This window comes from Heptranchias perlo, chromosome 25 (genome assembly GCF_035084215.1).
Source record: "Heptranchias perlo isolate sHepPer1 chromosome 25, sHepPer1.hap1, whole genome shotgun sequence".
NCBI lineage: Eukaryota > Metazoa > Chordata > Chondrichthyes > Hexanchiformes > Hexanchidae > Heptranchias > Heptranchias perlo.
Genome location: NC_090349.1, coordinates 8869630 through 8894082, shown reverse-complemented (window position 1 = coordinate 8894082; position 24453 = coordinate 8869630). Strand labels below are relative to the sequence as shown.

Here is a 24453-nt window from a genome sequence, read left to right as displayed (position 1 = left end):
TAATGACTTGCATCAGAGGGTCTTAAAGGGATACAGAGATAGTGGATGCATTGGTTGTAATCTTCCAGAATTCACTAGATTCTGGAAAGGTCCCAGCGGATTGGAAAACCGCAAACGTAACACCCCTATTCAAGAAGGGAGTGGGACAGAAAGCAGGTAACTATAGACCAGTTAGCCTAACATCTGTCATTGGGAAAATGGTAGAATCCATTATTAAGGAAGTAGTAGCAGGACATTTGGAGACTCATAATACAATCAAGGAGAGTCAACACGGTTTTATGAAGCGGAAATTGTGTCTGACAAATTTATTAGAGTTCTTTGAGGAAGTAACGGGCAGGGTGGATAAAGGGGAACCAATGGATGCAGTATATTTGGATTTCCAAAAGGCATCTGATAAGGTGCCACATAAAAGATTACTGCACAAGATAAGAGCTCATGGTGTTGGGGGTAAAATACTGGCATGGATAGTGGATTGGCTAACTAACAGAAAACAAAGAGTCGGGTAAAAGAGTAATTTTCAAAATGGCAATCTGTAACTAGTGGGGTGCCGCAGGGATCAGTGCTGGGACCTCAACTATTTACAATATATATCAATGACTTGGATGAAGGAACAGAGTGTCTTGTGGCCAAATTTGCTGATGATACAAAGATAGGTGGAAAAGCAAGTTGCAATGAGGACACAAAGTGTCTGCAAAGGGATATTGACAGGTTAAGTGAATGAGGAAAAAATTGGCAGATGGAATATAATGTGGGAAAATGTGAAGTCATCTACTTTGGGAGGAAAAATAAAAAAGCAAAATATTATTTGAATGGAGAAATACTACAAAATGCGGCGGTACAGAGGGATCTGGGTGTCCTCGTACATGAAACACAAAAAGTCAACATACAGGTGCAGCAGGTAATCCGGAAGGCAAACAGAATATTGGCCTTTATTTCTAGGGGGATGAAGTATAAAAGCAGGGAAGTCACGCTACAACTGTATCGGGTGCTGGTGAGACCACACCTGGAGTACTGCATACAGTTCTGGTGCCCTTATTTAAGGAAGAACATACTTGCATTGGAGGCAGTTCAGAGGTTGATTCCAGGTATGGAAGGGTTGTCTTATGAGGAAAGATTGACCAGGTTGGGTCTATACTCAATGGAGTTTAGAAGAATGAGAGGAGATCTTATTGAAACATACAAGATTCTGAGGGGACTCGATAGGGTAGATGCTGAGAGGATGTTACCCCTCATGGGGGAATCTAAAACTAGGGGGCATAGTCTCAGAATAAGGGGTCGCCCATTTAAGATGGAAATGAGGAGGAATTTCTTCTCCCAGAGGGTTGTGAATCTTTGGAATTCTTTACCCCAAAATGCTGTGGAGGCTGAGTCATTGGATACATTCAAGGCTGAGTTGGACAAATTTTTGATCAGCAAGGGAGTCAAAGGATATGGGGAAAGGGCGGGAAAGTGGAGTTGAGGTAAAAATCAGATCAGCGATGATCTCATTGAATGGCGGAGCAGGCTCGAGGGGCCAAATGGCCTACTCCTGCTGCTGTCTCTTATGGTCTAAGGTCGAGTTGATATATTTTATGATAGTAAGATGCCAGGTTATACATGCACGTGTTTCAGTGTGGTCTGAGCTGAAATACTGAGCCTCGGTGTGAGCGTTAAATCTCTGAAAGCTGACCAGCAGTTGCAGTCCGCACGGGTTGTGAGTTGTTGCTGGCTCACTCGGTGTATGTTGGAATTGTGCAGTCGTTCTGCCCTTTGGCCCATTTGTATTATTGGCACGTGGAAAGCGAGGCAACAGCTCGCTCACTCATGGAAGTGAAGGTGTCAATCGGTCCGACCTTAAGGTAAAACCCAGCCCGACTTTGAACTGTGAGACCAGCCCGACTTTGAACTGTGAGACCAGCCCTACTTTGTATAATGAGATCCAACCCCACTTTGTATAGTGAGATCCAGCCCCATTTTGTATAGTGAGATCCAACCCCACTTTGTATAGTGAGATCCAGCCCCACTTTGAACTGTAAGATCCAGCCCCACTTTGTACTGTAATAACTCATATGTTACTGGACTAGTAATCCAGAGACGCTGAACTAATAATCTAGAGAACATGAGTTCAAATCCCACCAAGGCAGTTTAAGAATTTGAATTCAATGAAAAAATACAAAATCTGGAAATAAAAAGCTGGTACCAATAAAATGACTGTGAAGCTGTCAGATTTTCATAAAAACCCAATTGGTTCACTAATGTCCTGTAGTGAACTAATCCTGCCATCCTTACCAGGTCTTGCCTTTATTTTACTCCAATCCCACACCAATGTGGCTGACTCTTAACCACCCGCTGAAGTGGCCTAGCAAGCTGCTCAGTTGTATCAAACCGCTAAAAAAGTACAAAAGAATAAAACCATATGGACCACTGGGCTGTGACCTAGATATTGAATCACCCAGCCCAGTCGACCTTGCAAAGTCCTCCTCACTAACATCTGGGGTCTGGTGTCAAAGTTAGGACAGCTATCTCACTGGCTAGTCAAGTAACAGCCTGACATAGTCATACTATCAGCCAACTTTCCAGGCTCCTCCATCACCATCCCTGGATATGTCCTGCCCCACCAGAAGGGCAGACTCACCAGAGGTGGAGGCACAGTGATATACAGTCAGGTGGGAGTGACCCCGGGAGTTCTCAACATTAACTCCAGACCTCATGAAGTTTCATGGCTTCAGGTCAAACGTGGGCAAGGAAACCTCCTGCTGATTACCACCTACCGCCCTCCCTTAGCTGATAATTCAGTCCTCCTCCATGTCAAACACCACTTGGAGGAAGCACCGAGGGTAGCAGTGGCACAGAATGTACTCTGGGTGGGGGACTTCACTGTCCATCACCAAGAGTGACTCTGTAGTACCACCAGTGACCGGGCTGGCTGAGTCCTGAAGGGCAGAGAGGTCACAATGGGCTTGCAGCAGGTGGTGAGAGAACCAACATGGATGAGGGAATAACCTACTTAACCTCATCCTCAGTAATCTCTCTGTCATAAATGCATCAGTCACAGTATTGGTAGGAGTGATCACTGCACAGTCCTTGTGGAAACCAAGTCCCGTCTTCACACTGAGAACACTCTCCATCATGTCGTGTGGCACTACCACTGTGCTCAGTGGGATAGATTCAGAACAGGTCTAATAGCTCAAAACTGGGAATCCATGAGGTGTTATGGACCATCAGCAGCAGCAGAATTCTTTACCACCACAACCTATAACCTCAAGGCCCGGCATATTGCTCATTCCTCCAGGCCCTTGCCATCTATGACCTTATTGTGGATGACTGCATGGACATCACGGCCTTGATGGAATCCTGGCTCACAGTTGACGACACCTTCCCCCTTACTGAAGCCTCCCTACCTGGCTATATCTTCCACCACCTGCCTGCCCAAATTGCCTCAAAGTCAATGGAAATGAATTTTGGGAGATATGATAATGGGCGGCTGATCTGATATCGCTCGGTTTACACTGCAGCCCAAAGTCAAAATTACCCTCATTCAGTCAGCATGTGGTTGCTGAGGAAAGCCTGCAAAATATGATCTGGGAGTGACTTAAAGGAGTTCAGCATACTCATCTGATGGAGGCAGGCAGAGAGCCTGCGTAGTCAACAACATAATCCAAATGCACAGGGTCATATTATCCTAAATATGTGTTATTGGTACATCAGGGGGATTTGACATGAAGTAATAATGGGGCAACACCACACCTTATCCACAATAGGTCAGCCTTCTGAGTCTTGGTTACTCAAGGGGTGGACACAGGTGGTAATGTGGTTGATATAATGTCTGAGAACAGAGCAAGTACCCCAGTAGGGGAGTTGCTCTAGTTAAACAGCAGTTGTACAGAGATATTAGGCTGCATATTGCATTGTAAAGCTTTCAGCCACTGTCGTGGAGCAGGCCTGGGTACATAAAGCAGTTTATCCATAGGGCAAAGTGACATCAGCCAAACAAAGTCCACATCCTGTGCCACATTGTGTATGGGACCATGACAAGAATGGAGTGCAGGAGGTGATAGCTGAAGCAAGAGCATATCTGTGGAAAAAGCTACCCCATGTCACTAGAAAGATATTTCAACATTGTTCAGGACAAATTACCCAAGTAAAATGATGCACAGATTCTCACATGTCATGTAATGTAATGTAATACTTGGATAAATAGCCAGAACAGTAGAATATAAGTGCCTGGACTTTCTGTAAGGGTTCTACCACTCTCTTGCCATAAATTCTGTAGAACAGCGGAACCCCTAGAAAAATGGCCTGCTAAAGATGGCCGAAAGATTGACCATCTGTATGAACAAGGGTGTTTGAAGAAATATTATGTTGTAATTTACATTTCTTTTTATGTTGGCACATAAAATTTATTCATTATCACCACTTCCAAGTCTTCTACATTATTGCATCTAGACTTTCAAGTGGACCTTTCATTTGCTTCATGATCAATGCAAATACATGGCGACACCCATTGGGCAATAGGTGTATGCGTGGCTGTGGGACTGTTTTGTGCAAAGGGAGGGGGTGGTTTTGGTGGTCATGGTGATGGTTTGGCCAGGTGGCATGAGTATGTCAACAATTAGAAGCCCTGGCAAACATCACAACCATCACCTGCCTTATACACTTGTGTGTTGACGATTGAGAGACACTGCAGATGTCACCGGTGGAGCCCTGGAAGGAACCAGAGGCAAAGAAATTCAGGGCTGTGGTGACTTTCAGTGCAACGGGCAATACTTGGCCACCAGGTCCAGCAGGGAGCAGCTCTTCCTGAAGGAGACTGCAGATGTCTGCAACCACCTGGAGACTCAATCTGAGCCTGTGTAGGCACTGCTCCTGAGAGAGGTCCAGGAAGCTCAACCTCTGCCTGTAGAACCTCTCACCTGGGTAGTGCCTCCTGCAACCTCAGCCCCGCTGTTGGTGTCCTCTCTGCTGTTCTTCAAAACCTTATTGCGCACCTCTGTCTTGTGCACCTGGATATCCCAGAACTGCACAACGTGCCTGCCCTGGATAGTGATTTTCCTCCCCCTCAGATGTACTGTGGAGTAGATCCATAGCAACCCCCCCTCGCCATTCTGATCTTGACTGTTTGGGGGGTTTTAAATATTGGTAAATATGTCTGAACACAAAAATTCTCAGTCTCAACAAAGGAATCACAGCGATCGCTCAGCCAAACAATTACCTGAGAGAACTGAATGACCAGCTGCAATACCTGAACTTTTATTGAGATGTCTCAATCACAGGTTTAAAGGGGCAAATGAGCTTCTGTTGCATCTCACCTCCATTTCAATGGCGTCTTTCAGAATCTATGGGAAACATGCGCAGGAAAAGTTAAATCCGTTTCTGTTGCAGAACCCACAAAAAATTAAGTATTGAACTGTTTAAGTTATCTATATTGTCCCTTTAACAAACGGCCCACCAGCTTTAAGCAGGGATGAGATTTCCGGGTTTCAGTTGTGCGCGGGCGTCCAAACATGACTGGGTTAAACCTGAACGTGGGTGCATTGAAGCTGGGATGTAGTCTCGCATCAGTTTTTGAAGGGCCCACATTACCTTTGACTACACTTTTTCTTCTAATATAATTGTAAAAACGTTTTGTGTTAATCTTGATATCCCTTGCAAGTTTCTTTTTGTATTCCCTTTTTTGTCTTCCTTTTTTTGTTCTTTACATTTCTCCCAGTCCCCTGGATCTACACAATTCTTTGCACTTTTGTACAATTTTTTCTTTAGTTTTATGTTATCGCTCACTTCTTTCGTCAACCATGGCTGTTTTATTTGGTAAGTAGTGTTCTTGCCCCTTAGGGGTATATACTGGTCCTGTATGAAGCTAAATTCTTTTTTGAAAACTTTCTACTGTTCATCTGTAGTTTTACCGATAACAGTTTTGACCAGTTTGCTGTCGTCAGTCTCTGTCTCATTCCATTAAAGTTAGCCGTACCAAAATCTAGAATCTTAGTAACTGTGTTAAGTTTCTCCTTTTCAAACCTAACATTGAATTCAATCATATTATGATCACCATTAGATTATTAACTAAGTCTGGCTCATTACTAAATCTAGTATGACCTGCCCTCTTGTTGGTTCTAGAACACATTGCTCTAGAAAACTATCTTGAATGTACTCAAGAAATTCACTACCTTTCTGACTTGATCTATTCTGCTCTTCCCAATCTATATGAAAATTAAAGTCTCCCATTGAAACAACTCTGCTTTTGTTACAAGCCTCTCTCATCTCTGAATCAATACATTCTGCCACTTCACTACTGCTATCAGGAGGCCTGTAGACAATTCCTATTACAGTTTTATGTCCCCTCTTTTTCCTCAAATTCTAACCATAGAGTCTCTGCCGATTACTTTCCCTTACCTATATCTTCTCTTACTAATGTTATAACAGTATCTTTAATCAATAAGGCTACTGATCCTCCTATATTTGAGCCTCTAATTCACTCAATTTATTTCTTATACTCCATGCGTTAGTGTATAAAACTCTTATTTGAGCAAGAGACCCTAACCTGCCTTTCTGCCCTGATGCTGTCTTTTTGACACCACTTAATTTAACACGTTTCTTACTTGTCACTCCCGCTGTAACTACTTTAGTAATTTTAGCATTCCTTTCACCTGGAATACCTATATCACTGTTTGTGACCTGAACTTTGCTCTTATCCCTTTTTTTATCTTTAAACTATCAATTTTACTATTGTTTCTGACTGAGCCTACTTTATTGGTTTAAAGTCCTTTTTACCAACCTATTTATCCTTTCCTCCAGGACCTTGGTCCAAGCCTAGTTTAGGGGCAGCCTGTCCCAATGGTGCAGCTCTCTTCTATCCAGTACTAATGACAGTTTTTTAAATTCGTTCTTGGGATGTGGGTGTTGCTGGCGAGGCCGGCATTTATTGCCCATCCCTAATTGCCCTTGAGAAGGTGATGGTGAGCCGCCTTCTTGAACCGCTGCAGTCCGTGTGGTGAAGGTTCTCCCACAGTGCTGTTAGGAAGGGAGTTCCAGGATTTTAACCATTAAATAGAACCCCTTCTTCCCACACCACTCCTCCAGCCACATGTTCACCTTCCTCATCTGATTGTCCTTATGTCAGTTAGCACGTGGCTCGGGTAATAATCCTGAGATTACCACCCTTGAGGTCCGGCTTTTTAATTTCGCTCCTAATTCCTGGCACTCCCTCAGCAGGAACTCCTCCCTTTTCTTTCCAATGTCATTGGTCCCGACTAGATCTTCTCCCTCCCTTTTCAAATTCCTTTCCTGTTGCATAGAGATATCCCTTACCCTGGCACCAGATAGGCAACACACCCTTCGGGACTCTCAATCGTGGCTGCAGACGATGCTATCAATCCCCCTAATTATTGAACCCCCTATAACTATTAATTTCTATGCTGCTCCTCCACCCTTTGTTCAGCCCTCTACTCCATGATGCTTAGATCATCATCGTGGCTGTCCTCCCCACAGTCTTTCTCCTTATCCTCACATGTATCAAGTACATTTATACCTGTTGGATAGGACCAGTGTCTGCGGGACCTCCTCCTCTATCTCCCCTTGGTTCCCCCTACCCTGCTGACTGACAGTCACACTCTCCCCTTCCTGTTTTCCTCTGAGGTGTGACTGTACTCTGGAGAAAACTATCAAGAATTCCTCCCCCTCCCTTATGTGTCGGCATGTCTCTAATTCTCACGCCAGCTCAAGGACTCTGAGCTGGAGTGTCTCGAGAGACATTTCCTGCAGATGTGGCAATCTGGGACAGTCTCACTGTCCTCAAACTCACACATAACTCATTTCCGACACATAGCCTGCACTGCCATATCTAGTATGTATCTACTTATTTGTTAGTAGCAATTTAATTCTAGAAATAATAGAATTACTTGAGATCTAGATTATATTCAGTAGATAGATTTAGCATGATTTCAGATTAATTTGTAACTAATTAGTCTTGTTTTTTGTTTATTAACTTCTTTATTTTATATCCCCATAACTCCTATTTATTATTTATGTATACCAGATTTTTATTTAATGCAATTCAGATCCCTTTAGTGTTGATATATTTAGTTAATTTTATTTTTATCCCCTTAGATCTAATTAAGTACTCTGGATCTCTATTTTGTTTTCATTTGTTAGTATGCAAAAGAAAACACGACGGGTACTCCAACTGGAATAGTGACAAATAGTTCGTCACTTAGCCTATGGTCCTGCAGTCTGCTCTCCTGGCAGGCTTCCCATCTTCCATCCTCCATAAACTTGAGCTCATCCAAAACTCTGCTGCCCGTATCCTAACTCGCACCAAGTCCCGTTCACCCATCACCCCTGTGCTCACTGACCTACACTGGCTCCCGGTCCAGCAACACCTCGACTTTAAAATTCTCATCCTTGTTTTCAAATCCCTCCATGGCCTCTCCCCATCCTATCTCTGTAACCTCCTCCAACCCTACAAGATCTCTGTGCTCCTCCAATTCTGGCCTCATTTGCATTCCTGATTTTAATCTCTCCACCATTGGCGGCCGTGCCTTCAGCTGCCTGGGCCCTAAGCTCTGGAATTCCCTCCCTAAACCTCTCCACCTCTCTACCTCTCTCTCCTCATTTAAGCCATTCCTTAAAACCTACTTCTCTGACCAAGCTTTTGGTCACCTGTCCTAATATCTGTTTACGTGGCTCGGTGTCAAATTTTGTCTGATAACCCTCCTATGAATTGCATTGGGAAGTTTTACTATGTTAAGAAAGCTATATAAATGCAAGATGTTGTTGTTGAAAGATACAGGGGTAAATTTTAACTTCCAGCCTGGAAGGGAGCAGGGGGGGGGGGAAGATTTCTGGGTGCAAAACCTGTAGGGTAAATAGGCCGGTCAAGGCCCATCAATTGCCCTTCCAGGTTTCACATGTTGGGCAGGAAGGCCTGCTGTAGCAGGCCACAGCCGGGGATCAGAGGGAGGGAGGGGTCACAGGCCAGGGAGATCGGGGAGGTCCGAGGAGAAGATCGGGCAGGTGCCGGGGAGAAGATCGGGGAGGGGCCCAGGGAGAAGATCGGGGTGGTGGGGGGGTCCGAGGAAGAGATTGGGTGCTGAGAAGAAGATTGAAGGTCGCTGGAGTTCGGGTGAAGAGTAGGAGGTAGGTCAGGGTCCACCATGGAGGGGGGGGGCATCATAAGCAGGGGAGTCGGCCGATCGCAGGGGTCCTCTTGGCCAGATGAACTTGTTGGGCCTGGATGAAGCTATCCTGCTCCTCCGGGCCCACAAGCAGTGCAAAAAAGGCACTCACCTCATGGATCCAGCTCTTCCCACCTGCTTTCACTTGTCATGAATGGGAAGCGATGGGAAACCCGAACAGGTAAGGTTAAATTGATTTTATCATTCCAATGCACAAAATATTAAGTACCTCATGAAGTACATTGCCCTTTTAAGAATCAGCCTGCCAGCTTTCAGTGGGGGTGGGACTTCCTGGTGTCTGCTCTCCAGACGCAGACAAACCTGCTGGGTTAAACCCAGAAGCGGGCATGTTGGAGCTGTGATGCGGTCCCACTCTGAAAACGGAGTATTCTTACTCCCCACCCGTTCTTGGGGGTTAAAATTTACCCCACAGTGTTTCTGGGGAAGAGAGGGCTAATATTACGATTCTACACTTAACAAACGGAACCTTTGGTCTTGTATTTGGAGATATAGAATCAAAAAGCAAAGATGGTAATGCTGAACTTGTACAAGACCTTAGTTAGGCCACAGTTGAAGTATTGTGTACACTTTTGGGCACAAAGGTTAACAAACAAGTCAGCAAATCAGCAATGGGAAATCTTCAAATTTGCGATGGATATAGTGCAAAATAAATATATTACTTTAAGGTGAAACATAGAAAATAGGAGCAGGAGTAGGCCATTCAGCCCTTCGAACCTGCCCCGCCATTCAATATGATCATGGCTGATCCTCTATCTCAATACCATATTCCTGCTCTCTCCCCATACCCCTTGATGCCTTTTGTGTCTAGAAATCTATCTAGCTCCTTCTTAAATATATTCAGTGACATGGCCTCCACAGCCTTCTGTGGTAGAGAATTCCACAGGTTCACCACCCTCTGAGTGAAGAAATTTCTCCTCATCTCAGTCTTACCCCGTATTCTGAGACTGTGACCCCTCATTCTGGACCCCCCAGTCAGGGGGAAACATCCTCCCTGCATCCAGTCTGTCTAGCCCTGTCAGAATTTTATATGTTTCAATGAGATCCGCTCTCATTCTTCTAAACTCGAGTGAATACAGGCCGAGTCGGCCCAATCTGTCCTCATACGACAGTCCTGCCATCCCAGGAATCAGTCTGGTGAACCTTCACTGCACTCCCTGTATGGCAAGTATATCCTTTCTTAGGTAAGGAGACCAAAACTGCACACAATACTCCAGGTGTGGTCTCACCAAGGCCTTGTATAACTGCAGTAAGACATCCTTGCTCCTGTACTCAAATCCTCTTGCAATGAAGGCCAACATACCATTTGCCTTCCTAACTGCTTGCACCTGTATGTTTGCTTTCAGTGACTGGTGTACAAGGACACCCAATCTATCACCATTTAAATAATACTCTGCCTTTCTGTTTTTCCTTCCGAAGTGGATAACTTCACATTTATCCACATTATATTGCATCTGCCGTGTATTTGCCCACTCACTCAACTTGTCTAAATCACCTTGAAGCCTCTTTGCATCCTCCTCACAACTCATGATCCCACCTAGTTTTGTGTCGTTAGAAAACTTGGAAATATTACATTTGGTTCCCTCATCCAAATCATTGATATATATTGTGAATAGCTGGGGCCCAAGCACTCATCCCTGCGGTACCCCACCAGCCAACCCGAAAAAGACCCATTTATTCCTACTCTCTATTTCTTGTCTGTTAACCAATTTTCAATCTATGCCAGTATATTACCCCCAATTCCATATGCTTTAATTTTGCACACTAACCTCTTATGTGGGACTTTATCAAAGGCCTTCTGAAAATCCAAATAAACCACATCCACTGGTTCTCCCTTATCTATTCTACCAGTTACATCCTCAAAAAACTCCAGTAGGTTTGTCAGACATGATTTCCCTTTCATCCATGTTGACTTTGTCAAATCCCGTTGATATTTTCTAAGTGTCCTGTTATCACATCCTTTATAATACACTCTAGCATTTTCCCTACTACTGATTTTAGGCTAACCGGTCTGTAGTTCCCTGTTTTCTCTTTCTCTCTTTTTTGAAATAGTGGGGTTATATTTGCCACCCTTCAATCTGTGGGAACTGTTCCATAATCTATAGAATTTTGGAAGATGACAACCAATGCATCCACTATTTCCATGGCTACCTCTTTTAGTACCCTGGGATGCAGATTATCAGGTCCTGGGGATTTATCGGCTTTCAGTCCCATTAATTTCTCCAGCACTATTTTTTTACTAATACTAATTTCCTTTAATTCCTCCTTCTCACTAGTCCCTTGGTTGCCTAGCATTTCTGGGAAGTTAATAGTGTCCTCTTCCATGAAGACAGAACCAAACTATTTGTTTAATTGCTCTGCCATTTCCTTGTTTCCCATTATAAATTCTCCTGTTTTTGATTGTAAGGGACCTACATTTGTCTTCACTAATCTTTTTCTTTTTACATACTTGTAGAAGTTTTTACAATCCACTTTTATGTTCCTTGCAAGTTTACTCTCTTACCCTATTTTTCCCCTCTTAATCAATCTCTTGGTCTTTTTTTGCTGAATTCTAAACTGTTCCCATCCTCAGGCTTGCTACTTTTTCTGTCAACTTTATATGACTCCTCTTTGGATCTAATACTATCCTTAATTTCTTTTGTTCGCCATGGTTGGCCCGCTTTTCCTATTGTGTTTTTGCACCAGAAAGGAATGTATAATTGTTGCAATTCATGCATTCATTCCTTAAATGTTAGCCATTGCCTATCCACCGTCATGCCTTTTAATGAAGCTCCCCAATCTATCACAGCCAACACACTCCTCATATCTTTGTAGTTTCCTTTGTTTAGATTTAGGACCCTAGTTTCAGATTGGACTACTTCACTTTCCATCTTAATGAAGAATTCTATCATGTTATGGTCACTCTTCCCTAAAGAACCCTGCACAACAAGATTATTAATTAACCCCGTCTCATTGCACAATACCCAATCGAGGATAGCCTGGTCCCTGGTTGGCTCCTCAACCTACTGGTCTAAAAAACCATCTCGTACACATTCCAGGAATTCATCCTCCACAGTATTATTGCTAATTTGGTTTGGCCAGTCTATATGTAGATTAAAGTCACCCATGATTACTGTAGTACCCTTGTTACATGCATCTCTAATTTCCTGTTTGATGCCATCCCGTACATTACCACTACTGTTTGGAGGCCTATAGACAACTCCCACCAGTGTTTTCTGCCCCTTAGTGCTTCTTAACTCCACCCAGACTGATTCTACATCTTGATTTTCTGAGCCAATATCCTTTCTCACTATTGCTCTGATTTCATTCTTTACTAAAAACCCCACCTCTTTTTCCTTTTTGCCTGGAGGTGCGTCTACAATAGAGATCCATGGGTAAATAGAGAGATTAAAACTGCAGTGAAACTTAAAAGGGAGGAATCTGATAAAATTCGGGGTTACAATACTAAAGCAAATCACAAAGAAGGTAGAAAGTGCAGTGGGGAGGTGAAAAGGGAGATTATATGGGGTAAAAATGAATATGAAAAAAGGCAGCAAATAATATAAGAAATAGAAAGAGCTTTTTCAAGCAAATGAAAAGTAAAACAATAATTAAAGAGAGGTTAGGATTGTTCAGGGATGAAGGAGGAGGTCTAATTGCAGAGGATGAATATATAGCACAGATATTAAATAAACATTTTGCAAGTTAGCTTGCCTTAATTATGAAAATAATTGCGATCCTCTGCTGAGGCAAATTGTAGGCTGGGCTCAAACCCATTGGGTATAATTATACTTTAGAAAACTACATTCCATTTCCTCCAATCACAACCTGCACAGTGTAATATTGATTTCACAAAATTTGTGCTTGACTTGAACAAATCCCCCATCAAAAACAAATAAGATCTTATATGTTTAGAATAAATACGACATATTAAATCCATATTTACTGTGTATATAAAAGAGTCTCTCCACTGCACGATTTCAAGGCAACATGTGTGATCCCCACTCCCCTCCAATGCCCCTGAACTCTACTGAAGCAGTTACCTCCCAGTAATAGAATCAACACCATCAGCATGATGCACAATTACACCAGCAATTCAAACAAGCCATCCATGAATTGTTATAATGATGAGAATGTCCGATCAATGGCATTTTATATGCAAGGATCCAATGGTTATTTTAATATGCTTATGGATGGTTAGCATCAGGTAGCATAATCACATGGCACGGTTGCAAGGGCAAAGACCGACTAATGTCTGACAAGATGGATCTTGGCTGTAACTAAAGACATACTAATAACTGGGAAAGGAACACACCAAGCAGGGAGCAGACCCAGGGCCTTCCCATTGCTCTTACCTGCTCCAACAACTCAGCATCCTGGCCAGATTCATCTTTGGATTCAGGGCTCCAAAAGCTGGACTACCTCAGCATGAATTTAGTACAGCATCACAAATCATGGCTTATTTCAATAGGGAAGAATCATACTGCTGGGCAAAAAAAACAAAAACTAAAGATCCCAGATATATATAGATAGATAGATACCGATCTCTCCAGGGTGGTCACGAATAGTCTAGGGGTCTGAAACAACCTTGTAATATTTAGCTGCCAAGATGGAGCTGTGCTTAACCTGGTCTGCCCCTTTAATGTCACTGCTCAGATACTCCCTGTGGGGAAATATTCTGATCCTGAAGTCAAATAAAGGCTAATTATTGCTTGCAAATCCCTAGTTCCTGGCCTTAAAGGTATGCTAGGTTGAAAGGTAAAAAGAAACAGCAGCAAATGACTGACCCTTTATTACACACTTTTGCTGCTTTTAAGGAGGCAAGGTAGAAAGAACGTGCATCTTTCACAGTCTCCCAAAGCGTTTTACAGCCAATGAAGTACTTTTGAAGTGTATCCATTGTTGTAATATAGGGAAACACTCACACAGCAAGGTCTCAGAAACAATAAAATAAATTACCAGAATATCTGTTTTAAATGTTGGTTGAGGGATAAATGTTGCTGACTCCCCTGCTGTGTTGTGAAATAATGCCATGGGATCATTCACTTCCACCAGAAAGGGCAGACAGGGCCTTGGTTTAACGACTCATCTGAAACACAGCACCTCCAACAGTGCAGCACTCCCTCAGTGCAGCACTGAAGTGTTAACCTAAATTATGTGCTCAAGTCTCTGGAGTGGGACTTGAACTCATAATCTTCTGACTCAGAGGCAAGAGTGCTGCCACTGAGCCAAGTGGGCCAAGTTAATGCACGGCTTTTCTAAAAATGTAATTTAGACAGGCCGCATTCCTACCTTCACAAACTTGATGTAAAATAGCTCTAGGCAGTACCGAGAACATTACGACCTTTAATTATAGATTTACTTTAACCATAACTTCTCCAACATCGGAAATTACAGTTAATTTGCAGCACAAAATCTGCACACATTATCTGTGCTGCTTAATCGCTCCTTCTGGCTGCAGGGTCCCCACACTGGAGTCCAGCAACAACAACTTGCATTTGTATAGCGCCTTTAACATAGTAAAACATCCCAAAGCACTTCACAGATGCGCTATCAAACAAAATTTGATGCCGAGGCATATAAGGAGATATTAGAAATAAAAACAGAAAGTGCTGGAAATGCACAGCAAGTGAGACAGCATCTGTGGAGAAAGAAACAGAGTTAACGTTTCAGATCACCTCCGCTTTGTCCACAAGCGTGACCCTGACCTGCCGGTCGCTTGCCATTTTAATTCCCTGTTCCATTCTCTGTCCTCGGCCTCTTACACTGTTCCAATGAAGCTCAACGTAAGCTCAATGAACAGCACCTCATCTTTCGTTTAGGCACTTTACAATCTTCCGGACTCAACACTGATTTCAATAACTTCAGATCATAACCACTGCTCCCATTTAAAGAAAATATTTTTTATTTATTGGACTGCAGCTGCTGGTCATGGTTCTGCTGTTACCATTTGCAGCTACTCTAGACCAATCTTTTGTTTCTTAACTTGTCCCATTATCGCCCTCCTTGCCTTGCACCATCGTCCCTTTTGTCATTTAATCATTCCTGCCCTCCACCCTATCACAGACCTTCCCTTTTGTTATTGCCTTTCCTCCCCTCCCTCTCCCGGCTCTGTACTTGCTTAAAAGCTTTAACATCTTCCAGTTCTGTCAAAAGGTCTTTGACCTGAAATGTTAACTCTGTTTCTTTCTCCACAGATGCTGCCTCACTTTCTGAGCTTTTCCAGCATTTTCTGTTTTTATTTCCGATTTCCAGCATCCGCAGTATTTTGCTTTTGATAAGGGGATATTAAGACAGGTGACCAAAAGCTTGATCAAGGAGGTAGGTTTTAAGGAGCATCTTAAAGGAACTTAGAGGTAGTGAGGTGGAAGGGTTTAGGGAGCAAATTCCAGAGTTTAGGGTCTAGGCAGCTGAAGATGCAGCTGATGGTGGAGTGATTAAAATCAGGGATGCGCAAGAGGCCAGAATTGGAGGAGCACATAGATCTCGGAGGGGGTCTAAGGCTAGAGGAGGTTACAGATATAGGGAGAGGCGAGGTCATGGAGGGATTTGAAAACAAGGATAAGAATTTTAAAATCAAGGCATTGCCAGAGCAGGAGCCAATGTAGGTCAGTGAGCACAGCGGTAATGGGTGAACGGGACTTGGTGCGAGTTAGGATACGGGGAGCAGAGTTTTGGATGAGCTCAAGTTTACGCAAGGTGCAAGGAGGCAATCAAAGTTAGCATAATTCAAATATTATACAAGGATTCTTAATGCTCGGTTCAATCATAGTGCATGTGGTCTTTGAAAGTTGAACGCTCAACTAGTTCTCCAAAGTAATCTATTGATAATTATATTTTTGCTGTGAGTTTCTGCTGCGAGAATGTCAGTAATTATAGGGAGCCGTTGTTTACATACAGTTTACATAATGGGGGAGGCTGCATTCGCTTCGTCTACATCCAACTCCTTATTATGGCTCGGAGTTTTCAGTGGGAAGAGACATTCTCTTCTGTGGCGTCCTCCCACCGTTCCCGCACTCACTGCTGTCTTGGCTTCGATTCAACTGTTATCGATACTTGTCACCTTCCCTAATCAGTGGCCATTCGCAAAGCAAACGCCAACGTAAGCAGAAATAGCGCATTAATATCAGAATATAAAGAGTCACTTTGAATCAATCTCCTGTTCTCTAATTATTGACCTCGCCTTTCCCTAGCTCTGTGATCTCCTCCAGCCCTACCACCTTCCGAGCACTCTGTATTCCTCCAATTCTGACCTCTTGTACACCGCCCACTTCCTTCGCCCCACCACTGGTGGCTGTACCTTCAGCTATCAATTCCCTTCCCAAACCTCACCTCACTCTTCCCCCTTTAAGACCCTGCTTAAAACCGACCTCTTTGACTATGCTTTGATCACCTGGTCCTTGTTTGGCTCGGGTCAGTTTTTGTCTGATTACACTCCTGTGAAGCACCTTGGGACGTTTTACTACGTTAAATGTGCTATATAAATGCAAGTTGTTGTTATACAAGGAATTCAAATTTCTATTTTGCACTCTGGATACTCCCTTCATTACTCACTGATGACCTGTCCCAAGAAAACCCCTATTGCTGCAATACTTTATTCGAGGTACCCTGTAACCCCCTCCTCCATTGACCCCCCACCCCCGTATCCATTTTCCAGTACTTCCATACCCAGTAACCCCCTCTCCTATTATCCCACACCCCACCACCACCTTCCTTGTTCTGCCACATCCCAAACCACCCTCCCATCCTCCTGATTTTGAGGTCAAAAATCAGGATTTGGGAGCATAGGGCAAGGTAATATGAAAACATAGAGCAAATCATTGGAACTTGGGACTAGGATGTCAGACATAGGGCAGTGCATAGAGGTACAGGGTAGTGAATGCAGAACATGGTAGCACAGGGCATGTTATGTGGGCACATAGCAAGGAATGGAGTTGAGAACAGGAGAAAGCAAGAATAAATGCATTCTCCTTTAAATTCTTGTTGTGTACTAATCTACAGGATTACCTTCTTTAAATACTGATTTTTGATTGTAATGCAATAAGGTAGTACAATCACTGACAAGCAATTGAAGGTGAAGGTAACCCCAGGAGTCAATATTGTCATTAGTAAGTACTTAAAGGCGAAAGTACTTCAGTGTGTAAATATTGTCACGTATCTGTGGAATTACTCTGTTTTACATATATATGTACATATGGGGGTCACAGGAACTTTCCAGAGTATTTTTTCCCTTATTGGCCCTGGGTTTTTGCCTCTCCCAGGAGATTACACTATCTGGTTGTGGGGCGTCTAGTCGTGATGCTCCAGGCATGGTGGTGTATGGGGCAGACTTGAAGAACCATCTGGTCTTTTCCTGCCCATCAATTTCATATGTCCCATCCTAACGATGGATAAAATAAATTCATAGTTGATTTTCCCACACAGCGAAAAATGGTATATTGAACATAACCCCTATTGGAGCTGTGCATTCAGTGCAACCAGACAGATAATGATTGTAACCTGCAAAATAATATAAACAAACAATCCTGAGTACTGGACCCCTCGTTAAATTGCGATAGAGACCATTTCACAACGATTTCCTGCAGCATTGCACCCTCCCAACCCAACCGTAATGCTGGTACGAGGCGGAACATTCTGATCAGCGCTCCGGGTCTGACCGGCAAGTTATAGCAGGCGGACTGGTTGTTAGGAAGTGAGAGAAGTCTGTTTCCGGTGTTGGGTAGCAGTTGGTTGGAGTTTTATTTACGGTGTTTGTTCGAGGCAGCGGCAGGAAATCCAGTCACTATGGGGAAGAGACAGCATCAGAAAGATAAAATGTGAGCGGCGAGTATGTGGCTGTGGGCCGCGTGTTCTTCCTGTAGCCCGTGGTCTGTGACACTGAGAGTCTCCAATAAGCAGAGCAGACCCACAGCTCACAACTGATGAAAGGCGACAGGCCGGATCCACTCACTGAATAAATCTCCGCCTTGTCCACTCCTTTATTTTAAAATTTTCACCTTTGTGTTCAAATCCCTCCCTGGCCTCGCCCCTCCCTATCTCTGTAACCTCCTCCTACAGCCCTCCAAGATCTCTGCACTCCTCCAATTCTGGCCTCTTGTCCATCACCCACTTCCTTTGCCCTGTATGGAGCCTAAACTGGAATTCCTTCTCCGCCTCTCCTTTTAATAAGCTCCTTCAAACCTATCACTTTGATCAAGCATTTGGTCACCTGTCCTAATATCGCCTTTGGTTTGGTGTCAGTTGTTGCCTGATTTTGCCACTGTGAAGCCCCATGGGATGTTTTACTACACTAAAGGTGCAATATAAATTAAAGTTGTTGTATGCTATCTTTGTGCGGTGGTTCCTATTTTAAATTCACCTTCCTTCCAGTTCCACCCCCCTCCTCTTGAAAGTGGTAATGTTTTCTGTATTTCATCATCTCAGTATTTATGTGATCCTCCAGGGGTTCACATGGTTTATATGTGAGGAAACAGGATGTAATGTGTTGTGAGGCAGTAATACCAATTGAGGGATTGAAAAGACCTCAAGCATCTGTAAATGAGGACCTTGTTTATCCTGAGATGTGTTGCCTACTTGAATTTCACTCTGGCCATCATTGTTGTTCTATGCAATATATATATATATGTATATATACAAGGAGAGTTTAGGGTTTGCATCTTGGCAAGTTTCCTTTTTTAAGCCAGCAACTGGTGTCTTGTCAGTCTCCAGTGATGAACAGCAGGCTTCTTTAATTGCAAGGCACAATTTACACTGAAATGGTGTTATACCACATTACGTAGAAGCTTTGGTAGTCCCTATATTTGTCAGTGAAATAAAATCATAACTGCACTTTCTAACCTAATCAGGTGGTGCATAGGAGGGAGCTTGCCTCTATCATGACACCCCACCATCAAAGAATGTAGCCAAGTACAGGACCAGCAAAGACTACATTATGTTTGGCCAGTTCCAAAATGAGTCACTGTCTAGTTGAAATTGCTTGAGCTGTGTTTTGGCACTGGAATAACACCCATTGGCACAGTATGGATGCTCTTCTGAAGTTGGGGGTAAGGCATGTTGTTGGGGAAGAGCAAAGAGAGCTTTACCTTGCATCAAACCCTGTGTGCTGTTGTGAGTCCTTCCTGTCCTCTCAGCTCACTTCATATTATCCCCCATCTTTCCTGAAGGCAGTGGTTTTTGCTAGGATACAGTTATGGAGTTACTGAGCCAGACAATGTGAGGGAATCAAATTAGTATACTAGAGATGTAGTTTTTAACTTTAACTCAAGCTGTCAGTGTGTGTATATTCCTTTGACTGACTTGCACTGCTGAATACCTAAATTGCAGCCTGCTTCTCTTTATACTGTTTGCAGTATTTGAACTGAGCTTTACTTTTCTTTTGCAGGTACATCACCTGTACAGAATACACCAACTTCTATGGTGGCAAGAAAACAGGTAACAAGTAGGATGACTGAATTTGCACTGTTCCTAGGTAGCAGGGTATTGAGGATTCTGTTGGTACCATACCTACAGGCAGTGGAGTATTGGCTTATTGATCTATGTAAATTGCAGAATTATATTTGAACTGTAACATACTTGTTTTGGGGAAGCCTTTAAAGGTTTGATTGAATGTGGATTCAAGGCAAGAATGGAATGGAGTGGAGGAAGTTGGGTTTAAAGGCTAGTGGAGCAGGAAATGCAGTCAGTTACTGAACTTTGAACTTGATTTGCTATACAGTGAGAGGAACCATTTCTGAAGGTGGTGAGATGCCACATTTTCACGATGCTACATGGAGTGCCATGTTGCAGGAAGGCAACCTTCCTGAGCTCTTGAAGTACCACGTGCATGTGTCACTGGAAGTATGCCCCTAGTCTGAGTAGAAAAGCCATGTACAAAGCTGTGGTACTGCCTTGTATCACGTAGCATATCTCAGTGCAGAAGAACCAACCCCAGCCCAGCTACTTCAATGTGAACTGTACCTTCTGGCGGAGTGGAAGCTGATGATGGACGTGGAGGGGCCTGTCATCTGCTTCATGTCTTCCCCTGGAGGCCAGAGGCTGATGAGTGCCAATGCCTAGGTTTAAGGGGTTGAGTGGGGATGCCTTAATCAGGTAACACACAATGTTAGGCCATTTTTCCCTTTTCAGATGTATATTTTTCCAGTATTGTCAGTGTTTCTGTTGTACATCGTGGTTTTTAAATGCCTATTTGATATTTGTTGCTTGCATACCCACTGGCAGAAGCCCCTTCACTTTTTGTTTAGTTAACATTGGTTGGTGAATAGCTCAGTAAAATATTAATGACTTCAGCAGTGAACAGGTTCTTATGGAAGAGCATATAGTGGAAAGGTGCTTCAGTGAAGGACAGTCAAAGGGCCACTTCTTACTGTGCTGTGATTCACTGAATTGCACACCGCAGCTACAACCTCATCTGTTCTGGAGAACATGTCTTACACCAATGTCTTTAAACTCCACTTACAGTACTTCCCATCACACTGTAAGTTAGTTGTCCAAACCACACGCTTTGTGCTGGTAGGTTTAGTGTTAAAATCAGTTTTACATATTGGGTTCTAACCAGACAGGAACTTGTAAGCTTTGATTTTTGCCTCCTTGTTTTGATACTTAACTAATGCTTGTGTAGGAGATGGCTCGGTAATTTCATATCTCCTAAAGATATCAAAATTCTAGCACTGTTGATCATTTGTGAGATTGGGGTGAAAAATGGCTCTGCTCATAAAATTGTGGCACAGCACAGAAGGAGGCCATTCAGCCCATCATGCCTGTGCTGGCTTCTTGAAAGAGCTACCCAATTGGTCCCATTCCCCTGATCTGACATTCAGGACCTGCCTATTACAAAGTGGAATTTGATTAAAAAGGAAATTACGGCATCATTTATGTTTTATTTAGTTTTAGAAAAAAAAATGCTGCCGTCTCTGGAGAGGATTCTGATCATTTAGATGGTTGGTCCAGCATACCTACGTGACTGGTCCTGTTTTCCTTCACCCCATGTCCGAGTCGTCTGTGGTGTCAGGCTCAGTGATCTGTCACTACCACGTGGTGTCGAGGCAACAGGGTCAGGCCACAGATGGGTGACAGCACCCAGCTTGCCTGCTCAGCTAGGTTGACTGCAAAGTGCAAGGCCTGACCCCGGTAGACTGGCAGGCGTTCCAGTTCTCACTTATATATAAAATGAGCTGTTATGTGGCTATTGCATTTAAGATGTCAGTGGATGTGGTTCTCTTCAAGATAAGAATTATCATTATTTCTTTCCCCCCCCCCCCCCCCCCCCCCGCAGTTATACCACAAGCAAACTTCCGTCGCTTGCCCTTCGATCACTGCAGGTAAGGCCTTCTTGTTGATGCTGCTTTACTCTACTGTAACTCTGGCTTATTTGTGCTCCTGAAAGTACATTGTATTAGTAATGCGATGGCATTCAATTGCAGATGGCATAGGAGCTATGTGATTTAGAACAAGTAATTTAGTGTGAATCTTCTCACTGCTTAAAGTTTATTCTAAGGTTTCTGCAGGAAGTCCTTGTACTTTTCCAGAATTCTCCTTTCACTGTCGGCTAGAAGTCCTCAAAGTTTCTTCCCCGCCCCCTGTGCCGTCCACCCCGTTCTGCCGCTTCTCGATCCAATATATTGCAATACCCTTAGAAACATTAGACCATACAAAAAACAGAGAACCATCTGTCTCCTTCAGGCCGGTCTCATGTATCATAGACATTCTAGTCCACTTTACCTCGATACCCTTCAACAGCCTTGTCTGTCCAAAATTTATACATCACTCCATTAAAATTGTAACTTCCTCCGCTTCCTTGGGTAGATTATAATCAGGTGTTTACCACCCTCTGTGTCGAGATTATACATTTTACCTTTCTCTTCCAAGTTTGAATCCATGTCCCCATTAACTTACAGGCGAGTGTGTTGTAGGATGATGTCAGTCTGTGGTCCCGTTTCCAAACCTGTTTCATTCCAAAACTTTGCCCTGAATTCTTTGTCAATAAACCAGTGTTGCCAGCTCTGCCTCACCACATGAGCTGGTATCTTGAACCATTCGCCTTCATTTCATACTACCTGCCACCCCCCCTGTATTATTAATGGAAAGTGCTGCAGTCACAAGCACAAATCACATGCTTAAAATAATGTATTTTTATCTTTTTAAATAAAAATGCTTTTACTTCATTCAGAATCCATTTTTTCAGTAGTTTTCTGATTCTTGGGTGAATGTTTAACTTTAAAACACAAATAAAAGATACACAACAAACTTAGCCCAATTAGTTATTGCAGTTTAAGTCAGTTCATTCTAATCTTTGATCATGATGCAAGGTGCTTGTGCCTGTTTAAAGAATTTATAAGATGTTAGAAGTGATTCTTCGGGCACTTTGTATGATATGCTGTGCAGACAAGTGGATTTAATCTCATGGGTCTGTCCAGCTGAAATGTATGTTTAGTATGTGCTTACTTAGACTTAATTTTTACACCCTGCCCCCTTCCAAATGCTGTCTCAGTCGCAACCTGTGACTTGCACTGGAATGCAGCCTCTAGATAGGGCTGTGTGTACGCAGCTCGAAATGAATAGGGTGCGAGGTTTGAAGGTGTTTTGGTCGTCTCAGTCCTGCATTGTCTGTTTGTCTTCAATGTGCCAAGTGAAGGTATATGGTCTTATCACTCACAGTTGGGTTTTACTGACCTTGCTGCTGCTTTCTCTTTCAGCTTGTCCCTTCAACCCTTTGAGTACCCAGTGTGTACCCCTGATGGAATGGTGTTTGATCTCCTGTGAGTATAAAAGTCTTATTATTACTTAGCATAGTAGCCTTTGCTTGCATTCCAATGTGAGTCTTAGAAAGAAGTGCTGCTGTGTAGAGGAGTGGCTGCTGGAATATGTCGTGGAGTTTAATGCAGTGTAACAAATTCAGGTCTACTGTGGATATTTTCTCCTGCTCAGTGGTAACAGTCGCTCCCATAAGCAGTCCATGCACCTACTTTTTATGGAAATTGACTCCCACTGCCCTGTGTCTACTTGTGTGGTAGCAAGACCCAGGAATGTAACAATAAAACTCACTTGTGATCACGGCCAGATTTCAATGGCTTATGCATGGGTACTTCTTCAATCTCTCTGAAGGCGGACAGAGTTAACACTGGATGAGGTGAAGTTTGGTTCAAACAGCAAGCTGGTTTATTGCACAACCAGTATAACTTCTGTTTGTACTGTTAGAAGAATGAAGAATTCACAAGCGCTAGCCCACTCCAGCAGGTTGTCTAACTCAACTTAGAAGCACAATCTCTCCCTACCCTGTCATACCATCCAGGACAGTGGGTCGCTCCCTTTACTGCCTTCTGCTGCTTGACTTCCTGTTGGTATCTGTGTTGATTTTCAAAAGCCCCTCGCTTGGTCCCCACTGAAATCATAAGGGTTCCAACACCAAGGAACAAATTGTCTTTCTCAATAACCAGACATGGTTAATGAACTGGGCCTCAGAGAAAGAACTTTCCATCTCACATTTGTAATTACAGTTATCTGCCTACCGACCCACAATTCAGCATGGGGGCCGTCTTGGGGAGCTAATCTCATTTAGGCAAGGATTTGCTTTAAAAAGAACGCACCGTAACATTGCTCAGGTTCAAGTCCTTTCTGTCAAAAAAGATCAAAGAATCGCGAGCCATGATGGCAGGAATTCTATTTCTCCCAATGGAAGCAGCTATTTTCTCAACTTTCTGGAAAAGAACTGGAGATGAGAATCCTGATTTCTTTGATTTTCTTTTAATTGGAGTATTTTGTAAATACTGCATGCCAGCTCAAATACATGGATCATGATGGTGTCAACACGCCATTGAAATGAGAGAGGTAACAAGAAAACGTTGATGATGGAAATCTGAAATAAAAACAGAAAACCCCAGAAATATGCAACATTTGAAGAGAAAGATAGCTTAACTTTTCCAGTGTGACTGTTCATCAGAACTAGCCAGCAGTGCACCACTGCAGTGTCAGCATTATTACTGCTGAAATTTAAATCTTGGCAGCTAGGTTTTACTGTCTGCGAATCGTCCTTGTGGCAGTGAATCTCTGTTTACAAGCTGCTGTGTTGTTATTGTTAAGGGCTCCACAAGCACAGCATTCCCAGAAGCAGCGAGGACTGAATTCACCCACGTACCCTGAGAAGGTACTGCATTTGGTATTTAGGGTGCTGACATCTATTATAGTCTGTGCTGTAACAAATGGATGGAAGAGGCAGCCAGTAAGTGCAAATATTTTATAAAACCGTTAAAACTACTGAGGTGGTGTAGGAGTGAGCGTTCATCACAAATTAAACTTACCTGTAGTTAACCCC

At 43.2% G+C, this 24453-nt stretch overlaps 1 protein-coding gene across 1 annotated transcript in view; it reads left to right on the top strand.

Annotated features, from left to right (window-relative positions):
• Positions 1–17826: 17826 nt before the first annotated feature.
• Positions 17827–24453, top strand: part of ppil2 (peptidylprolyl isomerase (cyclophilin)-like 2) — a 296148-nt gene continuing 289521 nt past the window's right edge. The window contains exons 1-4 of the mRNA XM_068005535.1: positions 17827–17962; positions 19528–19577; positions 21418–21463; positions 22838–22900. Of these exons, the coding sequence (XP_067861636.1) occupies positions 17931–17962; positions 19528–19577; positions 21418–21463; positions 22838–22900 (191 nt within the window). The 5' untranslated portion in view covers positions 17827–17930. The remainder of the gene's footprint in view (positions 17963–19527; positions 19578–21417; positions 21464–22837; positions 22901–24453) is intronic.